This window comes from Vombatus ursinus, unplaced genomic scaffold, assembly GCF_900497805.2.
Source record: "Vombatus ursinus unplaced genomic scaffold, bare-nosed wombat genome assembly UNPS02014820.1, whole genome shotgun sequence".
Taxonomy (NCBI): Eukaryota; Metazoa; Chordata; class Mammalia; order Diprotodontia; family Vombatidae; genus Vombatus; species Vombatus ursinus.
The window spans coordinates 18,672,004-18,689,765 of record NW_020954598.1 but is presented as its reverse complement, the minus strand read 5'-3'; the positions used below and the strand labels follow the sequence as shown (position 1 = coordinate 18,689,765).

The window sequence follows — 17,762 nt, the reverse complement described above, 5'->3', positions numbered from 1 at the left end:
TCCCTGAGCCAGGTACTCTCCTTCCCTTCCTTTACCCCCGACCCTTTTCAGCTCCTTTTTTGTGTTGTCTTCCTCCATTAGACTGTAATTCCTTGAGGTTGAAGACAGCCTTGCCTTTCTTTGTATCCACAGTGCTTAGCCTGGCACAGAGTAGGTACTTAACGAATGTTTATTGACATTGACCTGCCACACAGAATTTTTGCAGTGACCAATAGAGATAATATTTGCAAAGCTCTTTGTAAGCTTTACTTAAAGCATAAGATGAATGGCTGCTGCTGTTGTTTTCTTTTTAGCAACCTAATTATTGTTTCTAGAAATTTTAGCTAACTTCTTACTAATTTTTTATCCTGGAAAACCTAACAGATGTTTCTTCCTTTCTTGAGTTGTAGGCTCCCCCTATACCCTGCCCCCTTTTTATTGTTCCCATGAACCCAGGCTATAAACTGAAAGATTTGATTAAAATGGCATTGTATTAGAAGTGCATGCTTTTGCACCTTGATTCATTGGTTCTCTGAGATCACTCAGGATTTCTTTCTTTCTCCAGAGACTTTTGTAGTATCCTCCTAATTGACCTCCCTACCTCTACAGTCTTTTCACTCTCCAATTCACCTTCCGTTAAGGTGCCAAAGTAAACTTTCTAAGGCACAGATTTCAACCAAGTCACTTTTCTGCTCAGAAACTTTCATTAGCTCCACAGATATAGACTCTTCAGCCTGGTATTTAGAGATCTTTATAATCTGTCACCCCTTTTGATCTAACTGCATTAGGAATATTTTTAAAAGAAAAAATAAGTGATCGCTGATGAAATTTCTAGCCCAGAATCACAGATGGAGGAAATGCATGTTTGACAGGCTCCTTTTTTTGTGTTGTGGATGTTTATGAATGGATCCCTGGACCGTTTTGTTACTGTACTGTAGTCCTCCCGATTGGGAGCTGTCTCATACCATCCGCCCCATCTAGGCCTGGATCTAGTCATGCTACACTTTGCTCCCAGACCAGCTTTTCACTAGGTACCTTATGTTTACCCTTCCCCTCTTGACCCTAGTTCAATCTCCCCTTTTCAGTCTGAACAAACTAAGATATATGAGTATAATGGAATAGTATTGTGCTGAAAGAAACAGTGATTAGCAATTCAGACAAACATTAAAAATTAAATGTACTCTTGTTATTGCTTCTTCTGGAAAGGGGAGTGTCCACCTGTTCCCATATGGCCCCACTCACCACATTTATAACTTTCCAAACCAAAATATTCCTCCAAGAACATCACTTCTCTGTATTTGTTGTCTCCCCTTATTAGACAGGCAGTCAGTTAAAAAATATTTATTAAGCACTTTCTGTGTGTCAGGCATATGTGCTGAGCACTGGAGATAAAGGCAAAAGACTAACCCTGGCCTGGAGGAGCTCACAATCTAATGGGGAGAGACAACATGCAAACGTCTGTATAAATAAATTACATACAAGATAAATAGTAAATAATCAACAGTGGTAAGGCACAAGAATTAGGAGATATTGGGAAAGCTTCCTGTAGAAGGTGAGATTTTAGCTGAAACTTGAAGAAAGTCAGGGAAACTAGAAGATGGAGATGAGGACGAAAAGCTTTTAAGGCATGGGAAAAACAGCCAGTGAAAAATTCCTGGAGCCGAGAGGAATTCTTGTTCAAGGAATAGCAAGGAAGCCAGTATCACAGGTAGCAGAGTACTTGTGTGTAGGTTATATGCTCTGAGCTTAGATTCACTATATACAAAAATCAGTGAGCCCTGAGCAGCAGTTTCAGCAGCCTTCTATAGTTTGTAGTTCATAGGTTGGACGAATCAAGGGAACTTGCAGAAAGGGAAGAACAGATGGCAGAAGGGGAAAGATCTGTATCAGGTAAAATAAGATATGAGCTGTAGCTGTGTGTGAGCTGTAGCTTTAGATCCCAAGCTGCAATTTGCAAACTAACGAGTTAACACTAGGAGTAGAGTTGGATGTCTCCATTGATTTTGCAGGCTGTAGTTAGTTATGTGACCTGCTTATCCTAAGTAAATGGTGGTAAGAAAATTAAGCTAGAAATTCTTTTATCATTATGTTCTGTAGCTCTGTTTTTCAAGGACTTATGAATGTAAAAAGACCCTTGTGGTTCTTTTAAAGGAAGCTAGCCTGGTCTATCACTGTCAGTGGATTAATTGCATTGCTATTATTATCAACAAGAATTTTTTTAAATTTATTTTTCATAGATTTATTGGTAGATTCTGTTTTCACAAGTCATTTCATCTTACTCTGCCCTCAATAGACCTTTCCTTACAGCAAAGAGTAACATATTAAGTGAAACCTACTGACAGCACATCTACACATTCACATAATATATACTGCATTCCATATTCATAGCCCAGTGTCTTCACCGAGAGTGTTTCTTTCTCATTTCTCCAGAGCTGAGAATATTCATTTCATCAGAATTTGACTTGGGGACATGCTGGAGCTAGCTTGTACTAGCTAGAAGAACTGATTGTTAAATTTTCATTATGAGCACTTACCACTGGGGAAGTTGACAAATGCTATATAAATCAGGCTTGAATTATTGTTTTCTTAATTGTCTAGACCAGTGGTGTCAAACTCAAATAGAAACAGGATCCCTACAGGCCACATATTGACTTAGAAATTAACATTATCTGGGTAAAAACAATTTTTTAAAAATTTATTTTGTTAAACATTTTCTAATTACATTCTAATTTAGTGGACAAAGTTTAACACCTGTGGTCTAGACTGAAGAAAGTGATAAAGAAAATGTTAATGATGTAGGTTAAACTTAAGTGTTATTTGGTTGTTCAGCATTTGCTAGTACATCCCTGGTTTGACTGGCAGCTTTTTAGTATTGTTACCAATCGCTGTATTGTAGTCATTGTGTATATTATTCTTTTAGTTAAGCTTTCTTCATTATAAGTCTTCTCATGTTTGTCTGAAATTGTAATCATTGTTTATTGTTAGTACAGTATCAATTGGTATCTCAGTTTGTTCAGCCACTTTCCTATTGATAGGTACTCATTTGGCTTCTTGGTTTTTGCTACCACAAAGGGTATTATTGTGGATATTTTGTTATGTATGGATCTTTTATGTCACTGACTTTCTTTCTTTCTTTTTTTTTTTTTTTAATTTTTAGGCAATTGGGGTTAAGTGACTTGCCCAGGGTCACACAGCTAGTAAGTGTCAAATGTTTGTGAGCTTTGAACTCAGGTCCTCCTGACTTCAGAGCCAGTGTTCTATCCACTGCACCACCTAGCTGCCCCTGTCACTGACTTTCTTAAGGGATACATGCCTACCTATTCCTTGGTTTCTGGAGGGATCTCACATTTAAAGTACTAATAGCCATGTACATAGCCAGTATTATGACCCTGGACAAAGGGTACTCTTAAGTAACTCTCTTAAATCTTAAGTTGTCCAGGAAGTGCTGATCTGCATTGATAGAGGGAGTTTACCCATCTTTACTAATGAAATCACAGTTCTGGTCTCTATCCTGCTTGTATTGTTGTAGAAGTAGGAGAGCACCCACTGTATAGGACTGAGGGCCATTTGGTATTTTTCTTTTTTTCACAGGTTGCCTTGGCCAAATAATTCACCACCAAGTGGCCAGTGTGCTGTTGAAGATCCTCTCTGTGCTTTGCTAGGCTTATCCTCAGAAAGCAGGCACAGTTTGTTGCCAGGATTGTACTTTCTAAGCCTTTCTAATATGGTGAAATCTGCCAGAACTTGTACTCTGGGGAGGGAAAAGGGAACAAGCATTTACTAAACATGTATTATGTGCCAGACACTGTGCTAACACCTTATCTCATTTAAACCTCACAATAATCCTAGGAGATAGGTGGTATGATTATCCTCGTTTTACAGTTAAAGAAACTGAGGCAGAATTAAGCAACTTGCTCCATCAAGGTCACACAGCTAGTGTCTGAGGCTACATCTGAACTCAAGTCTTCTTAATTCCAGGCCCAGTGTTCTTTCTACCATGCCACCAAGCTACCACTCTATTTATTTAAAAACCCAGGATTACCTCCATGCCAAGATGGGACATTAGAATAGAACATTCTAGAAGAGTCTTTTCTATTGTTCCCCTTCCCACAGGACTTTGTATTCTCCAGCTGGACCTCCAGAGACCATACTGTCTTGCCCTGGCCTACTGAGAGGGAAAGGGATAGATTGAAAAATATAAATAATATAAAAGAAAATTACATCAATAAAAATAAGAATGTAAGCTCCTTGAGGACAGGTGCTGCCTCACTTTTGTATTTGTATCCCCAATACTTAGCACAATCCCAGGCACATATTAAGTGCTTAATTGGTGGTTTTTCATTTCTTCATTTATCATTTATCCAAGAACAAATTTCATGGAACATTTAGTCATCTTACTATTCCATTGCAAGCATTTGCAGAAAGACCACTGTGAAAATAATTGTAGATAATGCACTCTCTGTTTTTTTTCTTTTGGTTGCATTTTAAGTTTCAAACTGTCTCCTCCCCCACCCCTCACTAGAAAAGGCCACCATTTGACTCACATTTTTAAATATATGTAAAAGTATACTATGCATACTTCTGTTTATCAGTTCTTTCTCTGGAGGTGGATAGCATCTTCCTTCATAGGTCATTTATAGTTGATCTGAGTGTTTATAGTACTCAGAATAACTTGGTTATTCACAATTATTCTTTGAACAATATTGCTGCTACTGTATACAATGTTCTCTTGTTTCTATACACTTGACTTTTCATTATTTCCTGTAAGTCTTTCTATATTTTTCTAAAATCAACCAGCTCATCATTTCTTGTAGCACTATAGTATTCCATCACAATAGTATACCACAACTTGTTCATTCCCCAATTAATGGGCATTCCCTGAATTTCCAGTACTTTACCACCACAAAGAGAGCTGCTATATATATTTAGAACGTGTAAGTTCTTGTCCTTTTTCCTGATCACCTTGAGAAACAGACCTGAGAGTGGTATTGCTGGGTCAAAATTTTATAACTCTTTGGGCATAATTCTAGATTCTTCTACAAAATGGTTGAATCAGTTCACAGTTCCACTAACAGTGCATTAATGTCCCAGTTTTTTCCTTATTCCCTCCAACATTGGTCATTTTCCCCTTCTATCATTTTAGCTAATTTGATAGGTGTGAGGTGATACCTCAAAGTCCTTTTAATTTGAGTTTCTCTCTCTCTCTTTCTCTTTTTGGGTGAGGCGATTGGGGTTAAGTGACTTGCCCAGAGTCACACAGCTAGTGAGTGTTAAGGTCCTTCTGACTCCAGCTGCCCAATTTGCATTTCTCTAATCAATAATGATTTATAGCATTTTTTTCTTGTGACTATGTATAGCTTTGATTTCTTCTTCTAAAAACTGCCTGTTCATATCCTTTGACCATTTGTCATTCGGAGAATGACTCATATTCTTATAAATTTGACTCTTTTTTCATATATTCGAGATGTGAGACCTTTACCCGAAAAAATGTTTATAATTTTCTCCCCAATTTTCTGCTTTCCTTCTAATCTTGGCTATATTGGTTTTATTTGTACAAAAACTTTGTAATTGAATGTAATCAAAATTATCCATTTTATATCCCACAGTACCCTCTTGTTTTTTCGTAAATTCTCCTATCCATAAATCTGATAGGTAGTATGTTCCATGCTCTTCTGATTTACTTATGTTATCTCCCTTTATGTCTAGGTCATGTGTCCATTTTGATATACGTAGTTTCTATGAGACTGCTTTCTAGTTTTCCTAAGAATTTTTACCAGGTGGTGAGTTTTTATCCCACTGGTCTCTGTTAAAAATGAAAAATGGATAAAAGAAAGGACACTGACATAAACTACTGTCATTTCCTTAAAAAGTTTTAATGATACGCAAACAACATAGTGAGTCCAAAAAAACCAACATGCTCTTTCAGCCAGAGAACATTTAGCTTCTTTACCCATTAGAGAGATAAGGAAACCAAGGGCAAACACTGAGTTAGAATAAACTTGATTGTAAAATTTATCCAAAGGATGGTGGAAGATTATGAACAGTGTTATTTCTTAAAATAGTTGAGGAAAAAACAAGTTTTCAGAAAACTTAGATAGAGACTCAACTAAGCAAAGTCATCTAAAGATCATTTAGGAGTGAAACTGGAAGGACAACAGAGGAAAAGTGGACAAGATCCCCATGTGGATTCTACCAAGACAGCCAAGGATGTACTTTATGAGGAAGTGCAAACAGCCCTGAAAGAAAAGCTGGGAAGAGCAGAGCAGCTGGACTAGACCAAAGATGCTCAAGGAAAGATGGGTCATACTTGAAACAATACAGTTTTGAGGATATTGAGGAAAACCAAGTAACCAAGTCCAACAGCCCTTTATTTACCTCTCCAAAGAATACCTGTGAACCATTCTTTAATTGTAGCTGTAACTTTCTTTTATCTTCTGGTTTTATTTATAGCAGGAATGTAAATATTGTTCAGTTCTCTAGTATTATGCTGAGTCATTGGTCATAGGACAAGGCTCTCACATTTAGAGGACCAGTAATTGAATTAATGCTTATTGGTGTCTAAAAAATCATGTGATTTTTGGCACTCTGTATCCCATTTTCCACTCCACCCTACCTCCTACCACTGCCGCTGCCAATGTGTAAGGGACTGCTTAGGATTCAGGCCCATTTTGTATTCTTCTTTATTTAATGGATTGCTGTGCTTAAAAAATCCATTGCCTAATAGTAAGCCTCCTAATGATGAATCAGAATGTAGCCAGGCCCTCAGAAATACTCAAAGCCTTTCCATCACGACTGCCAGAAATTGTGCTCTCATGGCCTAGCCTTTGAGAACTGAAAGTCATTTGGTCTTCCTGCCTCAAATCTCTTCTTCACTCCAAACCATCCTCTCCATCCAGCTTCCAGAGTGATTTCTTTAAAGCACAGGTCTGACTACATTCTTCCCTTGCTCCATGATCTCTAGTCGTTCCTGGATCAATTATACATTCCTCTGACATTTAGAGCCCTTTGCAACCTGACTTCTTTATATCTTTCCAATCTTTTTATACTTTTCTCCCTTCCGTGTGATCCAGCAACACTGGAGTTCTTGCTGTTCCTTGCATATAACACTGTTATCTCTCAACTCCATGCATTCTCACTGGCTGCCCCCCATGCCTGAAATGGTCGTCCTCTTCACCTCCTGGTTTCCCTTGATTCCTTCAAGACGCAGCTAAAATCCTGCATTCTGCAGGAGCCCTTTCCCAGCCCCTCCCGTTGCTGCCCATTGTCTCTGAAATGACTTTCCATTTACACTCCATATATCTTGTATGTATATAAAAATGTTGTCTCCCTTATTTGAATATGAGATCTTTGAGGACAGGCAGGGACCACCTGCACTCAGAGAGTACCTGGCACATGTTCATTTGTTTTTCAGTCATGTCTGATTTTTTGTGACCCAATTTGGGGTTTTCTTGGCAAAGTACTAGAGTGGTTTGCCATTTTCTTCTCCAGCTCATTTTACAGATGAGGAACTGAGGCAAACAGGGTTAAGTGACTTGCCCAGGGTCACACAACTAGTAAATATCTGAGGCCAAATTTGAACTCAGGAAGATGAGTCTTCCTAAGTCCAGGCCTGGCACTTTATTCACTGTGCCACCTAGCTGTCCTTCGAACATGGTAAGCAGTTAATAAATGCTTGTTGATTGTGTAATAATTGACCAGCTAAGGATTGTCTGATAGGGAACAAATTATAATTTCCTTGGGAGCAGTAATTTGATTGAATGAATGACTGAATAAGGATATCTTGTATAAAGAGTAACTCAAGGCAGAATAATCTGCTCTTCTCTAACAGAATGACAGTCCTGATAGGAAGAAGGGAAATTATTTTATTAAAGTTTTATAAAAAATATTACAGCAGTCTAAGAAATTGGGGAAGTGTAGTTTAAGCATTACAACATTTAAATGATTATATAACTTATGGATGAGGGGGGCAACTCATTCACATTTGTGTTTTACACATATGTATAAAGTAGCTTGAAGTGTTTTATAAATATTAGACGTCACGATTCTCATCACTTTGCGGTTAAACATGTACTTATGACATATATTAATTGCTTCGGGGAAGCTCACTGAGGTAGAAGGGAATTCATCTTACTTTTCTTTGAATCTCCTCAGTCACCTCAGGAGTTTCTCTAATGTCTGAACATTGAGGAGAGCAAGAGCAGAGTGTGCAGACTTTGTCAGATTTCACCCTTTAGCAAGCTGTTTCAAGAAGCTATTTCCAAAAATGCCCCGTATCCAGTGTTGGGAATACCTTACACAGTCCCTGTATAAATTTGTCCCCGCCAAATAATTTCAATGACATCTTAGCCAAACCCTAGCAGAGACCCTTATGAAACATTGTTCAACGTGCCACTCGTTTGGCACATGTATAACATTGTTTCTATGGAATTTCTTCCGATATTTCTTCTAAAACTTCTTTTTTTCTTCTAATACTGTTTTCTTAGAATTAACCCATAGTTAATGTTGGGTTGAGGATCATCCCAATATGAAAGAATGCCTGTTAAAAGCTACAGTTCTGTGAACATGAAAAATTCCTTCTTAAATGAAGAAGTCAGATCCATCATTGAGGAAAATGAATGATATTCTGTTGGAGTAATAGAGCTATTTGAGGAAGTTTATGATGGAGGAAGGGGGCCACCCCCCCAATAGTCGAGGCCAGGAGGGGGGTGGGAGGATGGGGGAGAAAAGTATTTCTCAAAACAGAAAGACTAAATCACAGGGCTGTAGTTTCCACATACAAACTCTATAAACCTTTCTAGCTTTCTCCTTACAGTTTAGTATCACCATGACCCTCATAGGTTATAGCCATTGGTATGCTGGTAAATGTTTAACAACTAGCTCTTCAGAAATGAAAAAAAAATATGCCCCATGACACACTTTTAAGTGTAAATGTATGTAAACATTTTCTCCATAGCTTCTTTAAGTGTAGACAATCAACAAAACAATAAATCATGCCCTGGCTTGTAGTGTTTTGACAAGTTCCTTGGTTGTAAATGCCAGTTAGATCTGGCTCCAGCACACCCCTGTAATACATCCCACTACTAAATGCTGCTCCCTCCTAAATAAATTATCTTAAAATTCAAATCATTTGTCATGAGATGATGCCATTAGGAGCTTGGTTTTAATAAAAGCCTCTGTATCCCACATGTATGATGACTCTCAAGTTTAAAAATACCAAACTGTCTTTGTACCGTACAGTTGGCTATGGCCAAGCAGTTACATACTAACCAGTTTAAGGCCACTCTGTCTTTGTTTGGCATGTAAATAAAACCCTGTATTTAACATTTAAAGCCCCTTCAGACTGTCTTCCAGGCAAAATGACCTACTTGCCATCCCCTTTGCACAAGCTTGCCCCCTATGCCACCAGTCACTGTGCTGGGGAAACAAAGAAAGGCAACCAGTCTCTGCCCTCAAGAGCTCCAAGTCTAACAGAGGAGACAGCATGCAAACAACTCCCCTCTCCTGCCTTTCCCCACCACCTCTTGGCATCCCTAACTCATGTCAAAACTCAGTTCAATTACTACCTCTTCTACAAAGTACACTAAATCTTTCCTAAATTCCCCTATTGTTAGCAACTCCTCCTCCCCAAATTACTTTGTCGATATCTTATATTGACTTCTGTGTTTCTTCACAGTAAAATGTAAATTTTTTAAGGGGTGGGATTATTTTCATTTTTGTCTTTATGCCCCTGGTGCCTAGCACCACAGTTTAGCACCTAGCATGTAGTTTGTGTGTAATAAATGTTATCTGAGTAGAACTCTCTGAAAATGAATAGGTCTCAGGGACTACTTCCGTCTCCAGTAGAGCAACCTGATCAAGACATTTAGTCCTGCTACTACCAGCAACACAAACCTGTAATTTTGCATAAAAAATTAAACATGTCTTCTCCTTATTTCCACATGAAATCAGTTCTGTAGCCAGGAATCTGGGGAAGGCTAATGAGAGGTGCACTTGAAGACACACACTGTGCTTTTAAGGCCTAGCTGTGATAATAACAGTCTCAGTGAATGTCTTCATGAGAACACTTACTAGATACTCTAGTACCCTTTTTTTTTTTTTTTTTTGGTGAGGCAATTGAGGTTAAGTGACTTGCCCAGAGTCACACAGCTAGTGAGTTTTATGTGTCTGAGGACAGATTTGAACTCAGGTTCTCCTGACTCCAGGGCTGGTGCTGTATCCACTGTGCCACCTAGGTGCCTCACAGTACCATTTTTCTAGTCAAAGATGGAGAACCCCAGGTAAACCTCAAAGAAGGTGACAGGATTTTTAACCAGAAGCTTTTTGCTCATGAGTCAATCATCATGAAATGTTTGAAGAAGTCCCAACATATGCCTATTGGGTATTTTGTGTCTTCTCTGAGCCTAGCAATAATACTGCCTGATTTTGAGCCACCTTAGTGGCTAAATGAGACAATTTTGACTATTTTGATATTGGTGTAGGGTGTTTGCACTGCTAATGAACTCTCCATAATAATGCTTTAAAAGCTGTCTATAGCTATACTATAGTAGCTATAGTATACTATAGTATAGTATAGATACTACTATAGCTGTAGGACTGAGTGTCTTAAGGACTGACAGGCACATGAGAAAGAGTCCTTTAGATTGTGAGCTCCTTGAGGACAGGGACTGTCTTTTGCCTCTTTGTGTTCCTAATGCTTAGCACAGTGCGTGACACATAGTAGGTACTTAATAAATGGCTTAAATAAACATTAATAAATGTTGATTCACTGGTTGATTGAGTAGAGGAATTGTAGGTAAGAGAACCTGCTTTTACCTGACCATTACCTTTTAACATGGTTCTCCGAGTGCCATTTATAAGAATCACCATGTAGGGGCAGCTAGATGGCACCGTGGATAGAGTGCCAGCCTTCGAGTCAGGAGAACCTGAGTTCCAGTGTGGCCTCAGACACTTGACATTTACTGACTGTGTGACCCTGGGCAAGTCACTTAACCCTGATTGCCTCAACCCCCCCCCCCAAAAAAAAGACTCACCATGTGTGATGACTTATCTCCAATGTAGCTGTGTCTGAATGGGGACCCCAGATATATAATATCTGTGTTCCTAAACACCTGAGAAATTGAGGCCAGGATGAAGAGAAGGGAATAGCACACAATAGATGTCTTGTTCTTAGTAAAGTAGGAGACAGTTCCATCTTTTGAGTGAGGGAGAACTTCATGACTTTAGAGTGGGGAAAGTAGGAATTCTCATGGGGATTCATCTGGAAATGAGTAGAAGTTTGGCCTGCTGGATGAAGAATTCAAAGAATTATGGGGATATGTGTATAATAGGAGCCAAGGTGTCTCAGTAAAATATTGATTCTTCTATTATATCAACACTTAAGGAATGCTTGTTAATTTGTTGATTCATAATTTCTTTTGTGCAAAATTATTGGAGATGATGATTATTCAATTGGTCATCCAATAAAGTGTTTATTAAGCATCTACTATGTGCCAGGCAACAGGAATACAAAGACAAAAACAAAATTGCCCCTGCCCTCAAATTTAAATTCTACAGTAATAGAAAAACAACATGTACAAAACAATCAAAAAGCATTTACTAAGCACTTAGAGTGTGCCAGGAATACAGTGAAAGATAACAGTGCCTACTCTAAGGACCTCACATTCTAATGGGAAAGATGACATAACTAGATAGATAGAAGATATATAGAGTAGATAGGAAGTGATCTGAGAGGGGAAGGTACTAGCATCTGGAGGAGGGACCAGAAAAGGCCTCTTGTAAAAGTTAGGATTTGAGTTGAGACTTGAAGGAAGCCAGGAAAGAGATGAAGGTGAGGAAGGTGAGCATCTAGGCATGAGAAATGGCCAGTTAAAGGGTATAGAGCCAGCTAGATGGCACAGTGGATAGAGTGCCAGCCCTGGAGTCAGGAGGACCTGAGTTCAAATGCGGTCTCAGACCAAACACTTGACACTTCCTAGCTGTGTGACCTAGGGCAAGTCACTTAACCCCAATTGCTGGGGTTGGGGGGGGATGTCAATTAAAGGGCATAGAGCCTAAAGGTAGAGTGTTCTATTCACAGAACAGCACATAGGCCAGTGTAACTAGATCATACAGTATTTGTAGGGGGGTAAGTATAAAGAAGACTGGAAAACTAGGAAGAGCCCAGGGTCAAAAAGAGAACTTTTTACTTTCTCTTGGAGGTTCCAAGTTAACCTTAGAGGGGGGAGCTGCACTAGTAGGTGGGGGCCAGGAAGAAGTTTTGTGCAAGAGAACCTAGTCCTGAGTATGAAGGGGAAACCTGGGTCCAACAATGTAGGTAAGGAGGAAGGGCATTCCAGGCATGGGAGACACCTGGTGCAGAAGCACAGAGATGGAAGATGTGGAGTGGTATATGAGGAACAGCAGGAAAGCCATTATGGCTGAAACATAGACTGCTGGAGGAGAGCAGCATATCAAAAGACTGGCATGGTAGGTTTGAGTCAGATTGTGATGAACTTTAATTGCCAAGAGGAGTTTATATACTAGAATAATACTAGAAATAGTAAGGTGCCGCTGGAGTTTATTATAGAATACAAAGGGTGACATGTTTACGTGAGACCCATATTTTAGGAAAATTACTTGTTGTTTGGAAGATGGATTAGAGTAGTGAATTAAGGAAAGAAGAGAGAGGGGATGAAGGCCTAAACTAGAGTGATGTCTGTGTGAATGAAGGCAGGGAGACATATGTGAGAGATAGGGAGATTAAAACAAGATGAGGCAACTGATTGGATATTTGGGGGTGAATGAGGAATTGAGGATTACACCAAAGTTGAGAAGCTGAGTGACTTGAATAGTGGTGCTTTCAATAGTAATAAGGAGGTTCAGAAAAAAGGTAGTTTTGGGGGAAAAGATAATAAATTCTGTTTTAGACTCATTAAGTTTGAAATGCCCATGGAATATCCAGTTTGAAGTGTCCAGTGAACAGTTAGTGCTGTGGGAGTGGAGCTATGGAGAGAGATCTAGGTTGGAGATATATGTAGATATATAGCTATATATCTCACTTGTATATATAGTATATGTAATATGCATAGAGATGGTAATTGAACTGGAGTTGATGAGATCTTCAGGAGAGAGCTTATAGAAGGAAAAAAAGTGCTTTCAGAGATCCTTTCCTTGCCAGGTTAATTCAAATATCTTGTGGTTTTCTAATGGCAAAATGCTCTATTTGATCAGCTTTTTTTTCCCTTTTGTAGTGCCATTGAAAATTAAATACCATGCCCTGTTCTGAAATGTTGTGTTTTGTGTTTTTTTTTTTTATTCCCTTAGGCAACATTCACAGTTACATTTAGAGAGCTAAATGCTTATTTAAGTAATGAATATGGAGTGAGAATGAAGTCTTATCCTTGGTACATTCTGTTAATTTTCACATAGTTGCTGTAGTTGGTCTATACTTCACACTCTGCTTATTCCACGTTCATGATCTTCTAGGAAAAAACAAACTTTTCTGTCTTCTTGCCAGCTGATATTTCTTATACCTTAAAAAATAACTGGCCATTGATTTACAAACATGTGAACAGACAACTGAATAATGAGGCCTTTTTATTGACCGAGAAGGCAGCCCTGACAGCCCCAAATTTAATCTTAGCACTCTGTATGCTGAGAACCAAAAGTTAGTTGGCTATGAATTCAACATTTTTTTCCAATAGCCCAGTGATTGCCTGTTCATGGTTGACTAGGGAACCCCTTAGGGTTGGTTTGGGTTATTGATCCATTAATCTTATCTGTAACAAAATAATCTTTAAGTGTCAAAAAGCCAAGCATTGTCATCTTTTTTCCAACAGCCTGGAATTGTGTCGCCATTTAAGCGAGTTTTTCTAAAAGGAGAAAAGGGTCGGGATAAAAAGGCCCATGAGAAGGTCACAGAAAGACGCCCTCTTCATACTGTGGTGCTATCTCTGCCTGATCGAGTTGAACCAGATATACTGTTGAATGACTATATTGAAAAGGAAGTAAAGGTAAGTAGTGGTCGTGGAAACAGGGAATAATTGCCCTTTTAATTCTTCACCCAAACTAATTTATTTATATGTGCAAATGGACTTGCAAGACAAGAACAGACCTTTTTTGTTTTTGAACCTCAGTTGACCCTGGAATTTCATAGTCATATTTTAACAGCAAAGCCACCCCTCAAAAAAAAATTGCAAATTATGTAAAATGTTTACTTTCCCCCTGCCCATCCCCATCCTGCTCAAAGGCCAGGTATGTTACATTTCACACCTCCCTCACAGTTCTTTGATACCTTCAAGGGGGTTTAGTGATATCTAATGTCTGCCATCGGCTCACCACCAATAATATTTCCTCAGTTTTGGGAGGGGTCCCCAAGATCCTTGTTCCATTTAATTAATTAATAGTCAAATTACCTATCACACAGGAATATTTACTTTAAAAGTATAGCAACTGTAACGGGCATAGTCCTCATCCCAACTCAGTCTCTGGGAAGGGGAAGTGAATTAGTTTAACAGTTGAATTTAATTCTTATTTGGCGTGGTCTCACCAAGTTCCAACTTGAAAGTCCTGCTTGGCTGGCAGCAACATCCAGACTGGGATCCTGCTTCTAAGGTCACCATGGCTTGAACTCCCAGGTCCTGGGACTTCTCTGATTGCCCCCAGAACTGAAAAGGACAGTTGAAACAGACCAAAACACAAAGTTTATTTCACAGGGTCTAAAGGAGGAGGTATGGAGAGAAGGTAGCCTTTTCCCCACACCCAGGTCAGAGAGTAGTCAACTAGTTAAAAGAAAAATGCTAATACTAAGAAATTTATACCTAAAAGGAAATTAGGCCCTTCTTATTAACTGTAGCTATTAAACTTAGAAAAGAAGCTTTATCTGTTCCCTTTCCCCTGTCCTACTTAGAGAATATTTTTTAATCCATGTTCATATTTCTAGAATTAATATCATTTAATCAGTCATTTATCCAACAAATATTTATTAATCACCTACTAGCACAGCCGTGTTTAGCTTGACTTGTATAGCCTTCTGAATTGATCATTTCTGTTGAATTTTATCACTGGTAGAGATACTGGCTGGTAACTCACATCTGTGGATCTAAATTCAGGATGCTCCTTGATAGATTTCAACTTCATCCTATTTGTGTTTTGCTTTTACTTCTTCTTCATTTACCTATTAGACATTTCAAACTAGATGACCTAGAAATGTCTTAAACTCACACATCATCACCTTTTCCTCCCTAAACTCTCTCCTCTCCCAAACTTCCCTATTTCTGTCAAGATACACCATCTTTCCATTCTCTCAGGATTGTAATCTTGACATTATCCTCAACCCCTCATTCTCCCTCACCCCACATATCCAGTCAGTTGCCAGATCCTCCCATTTTTACCTTCACACCATCTCAATCCAACCCCTTTTTTCCATTCCCACAACTACCACAACTCTTGGCTTCCCTGCTTTCCCAGTGCTTGGGAAAAAACTGAGGGGTGGAGGGTTGGAGGTCATGGTGAAGATGAAGAACAGGATTTGGAGTCACGAGGCAGAGGGAGAGTTGGAAAGACATCAGATTATGATCAGATAAAGGAATTTCAGAGTTCGTGAACATGATGAAAGTGGTATTATATCTATGAAAGAAAGAGTAATAGAAGTTGCATCATAAGTCTGAAGAGAACTTAGGAAAAGCTCTTGCTGGTTTATTCCATTGTTCCTGTTTTTAAAAAGCCACCTGCTGTAAGCATTATTTCTCATAGGAAGACTCACCATTGTACTCTTTGGGTTTCTTATTGCCACTGGTACCATACTTATTTCTGAATGTTTCATACCTAGATCCAGGCAGCTTTCCAGGAGCCTCTTGGTGGTTCTTGAACTCGGTGTTAATCATTGGCCTTTAGTAGAAACATGTTGACCTCCCAACTACCAAACTGTGTAACACAGACACTGTGATATGTGGACCTTGCTATTCCATGTAACAACAAAGTAGCCTGGGGGGTCTCATGTGGTAGGTACTTAGAAAGTCCTGCATGTGTATGGTACCATTGTCAAGAAGATCACCTGATCTTTAATTTTCTAGGATCCAGAGGAGATTGAAAAGGAAGAATAGGCAGCAGTGGCGGAGGTAGAGTTTCAGGGTGAATGAATGGTCCCAAAGAAGTCTAACATCTGAGCAATGCATTCAGCCATTCACTACTGATTGTAGCCTTCATTCTGCTACTGAAGACTGGTCTTCAGCTTTAGGGGCTCAGGCCTGCAGGTGGATAGGAACCACCATAGAGTAATTTCCAGGGAACCAGGAATCACAGGAGATAGAACACAAGACTTCTAAGACCCAATTTCAGATCCTCCATCAGACTCTTACTAACTGTATGACCCTAGGCAAGTCACTGAACCTCTTTCAACCTCAGTTTCCTCATCTGTAAGATTAGTCAATAAGCACTTATTAATTGTTTTATTATTATTAAGTTTTTAAGTGTTACTGTGTGCCAAGCACTGTGCTAAGTGCTGGGGTTACAAAGAAAGATTTTTTAAAAATACTGCCTGCCCTCAAGGAGTATACATTTGAATGGAGGAGAAAGCATGTAAATAACCAGGTACATATGTGATATACACAGAATAGATGGAAGTGAATCTGGGAAGGGAAGGCATTAGCCCTTGAGAGGGACCAGGAAAGGCCCACTGCAGGAGGTGGGATTTGAACTTAGTCTTAAAGGAAACCCAAACCTTGTTCTTTATTGTCATCATGTCCTTCAAGACACAGTGCCACCCTCAGAGGTGGTGTGTGAGGTTTAGCAAACGCAATGAAGTGGATGGTAATTTTCTGCTGAAAAGGTATGGAAGACGTCAAATAGAGATGGGCTGTCTTTTCTTGGAGGATGCATGCGACGTATGACGGAATCTGCCAAAGCTAATCAGAGCTACCCCAACCACTGCCCATTTCTGCTGTTTCTCTTGGTAATGAACGACATAGCATAGCAGGAAAAATTTTTAAATACAACTCCAGTGAATTTGAAATCCTGGGTTAGGAAATTTAAGGACTTGAGGCAAAGTAGAGAATGGCAGAGATAAGTAATGGGTTCACCTTCCAATTGAAGATTGTGGCCTTAGAAGGTAAAGGACATATATGAGCTGTGAAAAACTGGCTGCTTAGCATGAGAGAGCAGAATTGAGAAAATGATAGTCTTCTAGCAAAGGGTAAAGTTCATAATAATGATGACAACTTATATTTGTACAGAACTTTATAATTACAAAGTCCCTTATTCCATGCAAGCCTCACAGTGGACCTGTAAGATGGGTAGTGTAGGTATTATCCCCATTTTACAGATGAGGAAACTGAAACTCAAGAGAGTTAAATGGGTAGCCTAGGATCATGGAACTAGTTAGTGACAGAGATCAGAGTTGAAGCCCAGTCTTGTGACTCTTCTATCCAGTACATTTCCTTCTCTGCTATACTTTCCCCAGAGTGCATCCTCTGAAGACTGGGAAGAACATGTTTGACAGTTATGACTATAGGGTTATAATCAGCTGTAGAGAATTATATTTGAAAGTCTACCTATTTTTTAGCAAGACTATCTTCGATATGTGTGTAATCATTTTTATAACATTATAAGATCTTCACAGAGAGATCAGTGATTACTAAAGAAATAACAATTGGAGGGGCAGTTAGGTGGTGCAGTAGATAGAACACTGGCCTTGAAGTCAGGAGAACCTGAGTTCAAATCTGGCCTCAGATGCTTGACACTAACTGTGTTGTCCTGGACAAGTCACTTAACCCCAATTGCCTCGCACACCAAATAAATAAATAGCA

The 17,762-nt window shown here is 39.1% G+C and overlaps 1 protein-coding gene across 3 annotated transcripts in view; it reads left to right on the top strand.

Annotated features, from left to right (window-relative positions):
- CCM2 (CCM2 scaffold protein) overlaps positions 1–17,762 on the top strand; it is a 127,819-nt gene that overhangs the window by 73,641 nt on the left and 36,416 nt on the right. For all 3 annotated transcript variants that reach the window (XM_027836908.1, XM_027836910.1, XM_027836909.1), the window contains exon 2: positions 13,797–13,970. In XM_027836908.1, the coding sequence (XP_027692709.1) occupies positions 13,797–13,970 (174 nt within the window). The remainder of the gene's footprint in view (positions 1–13,796; positions 13,971–17,762) is intronic.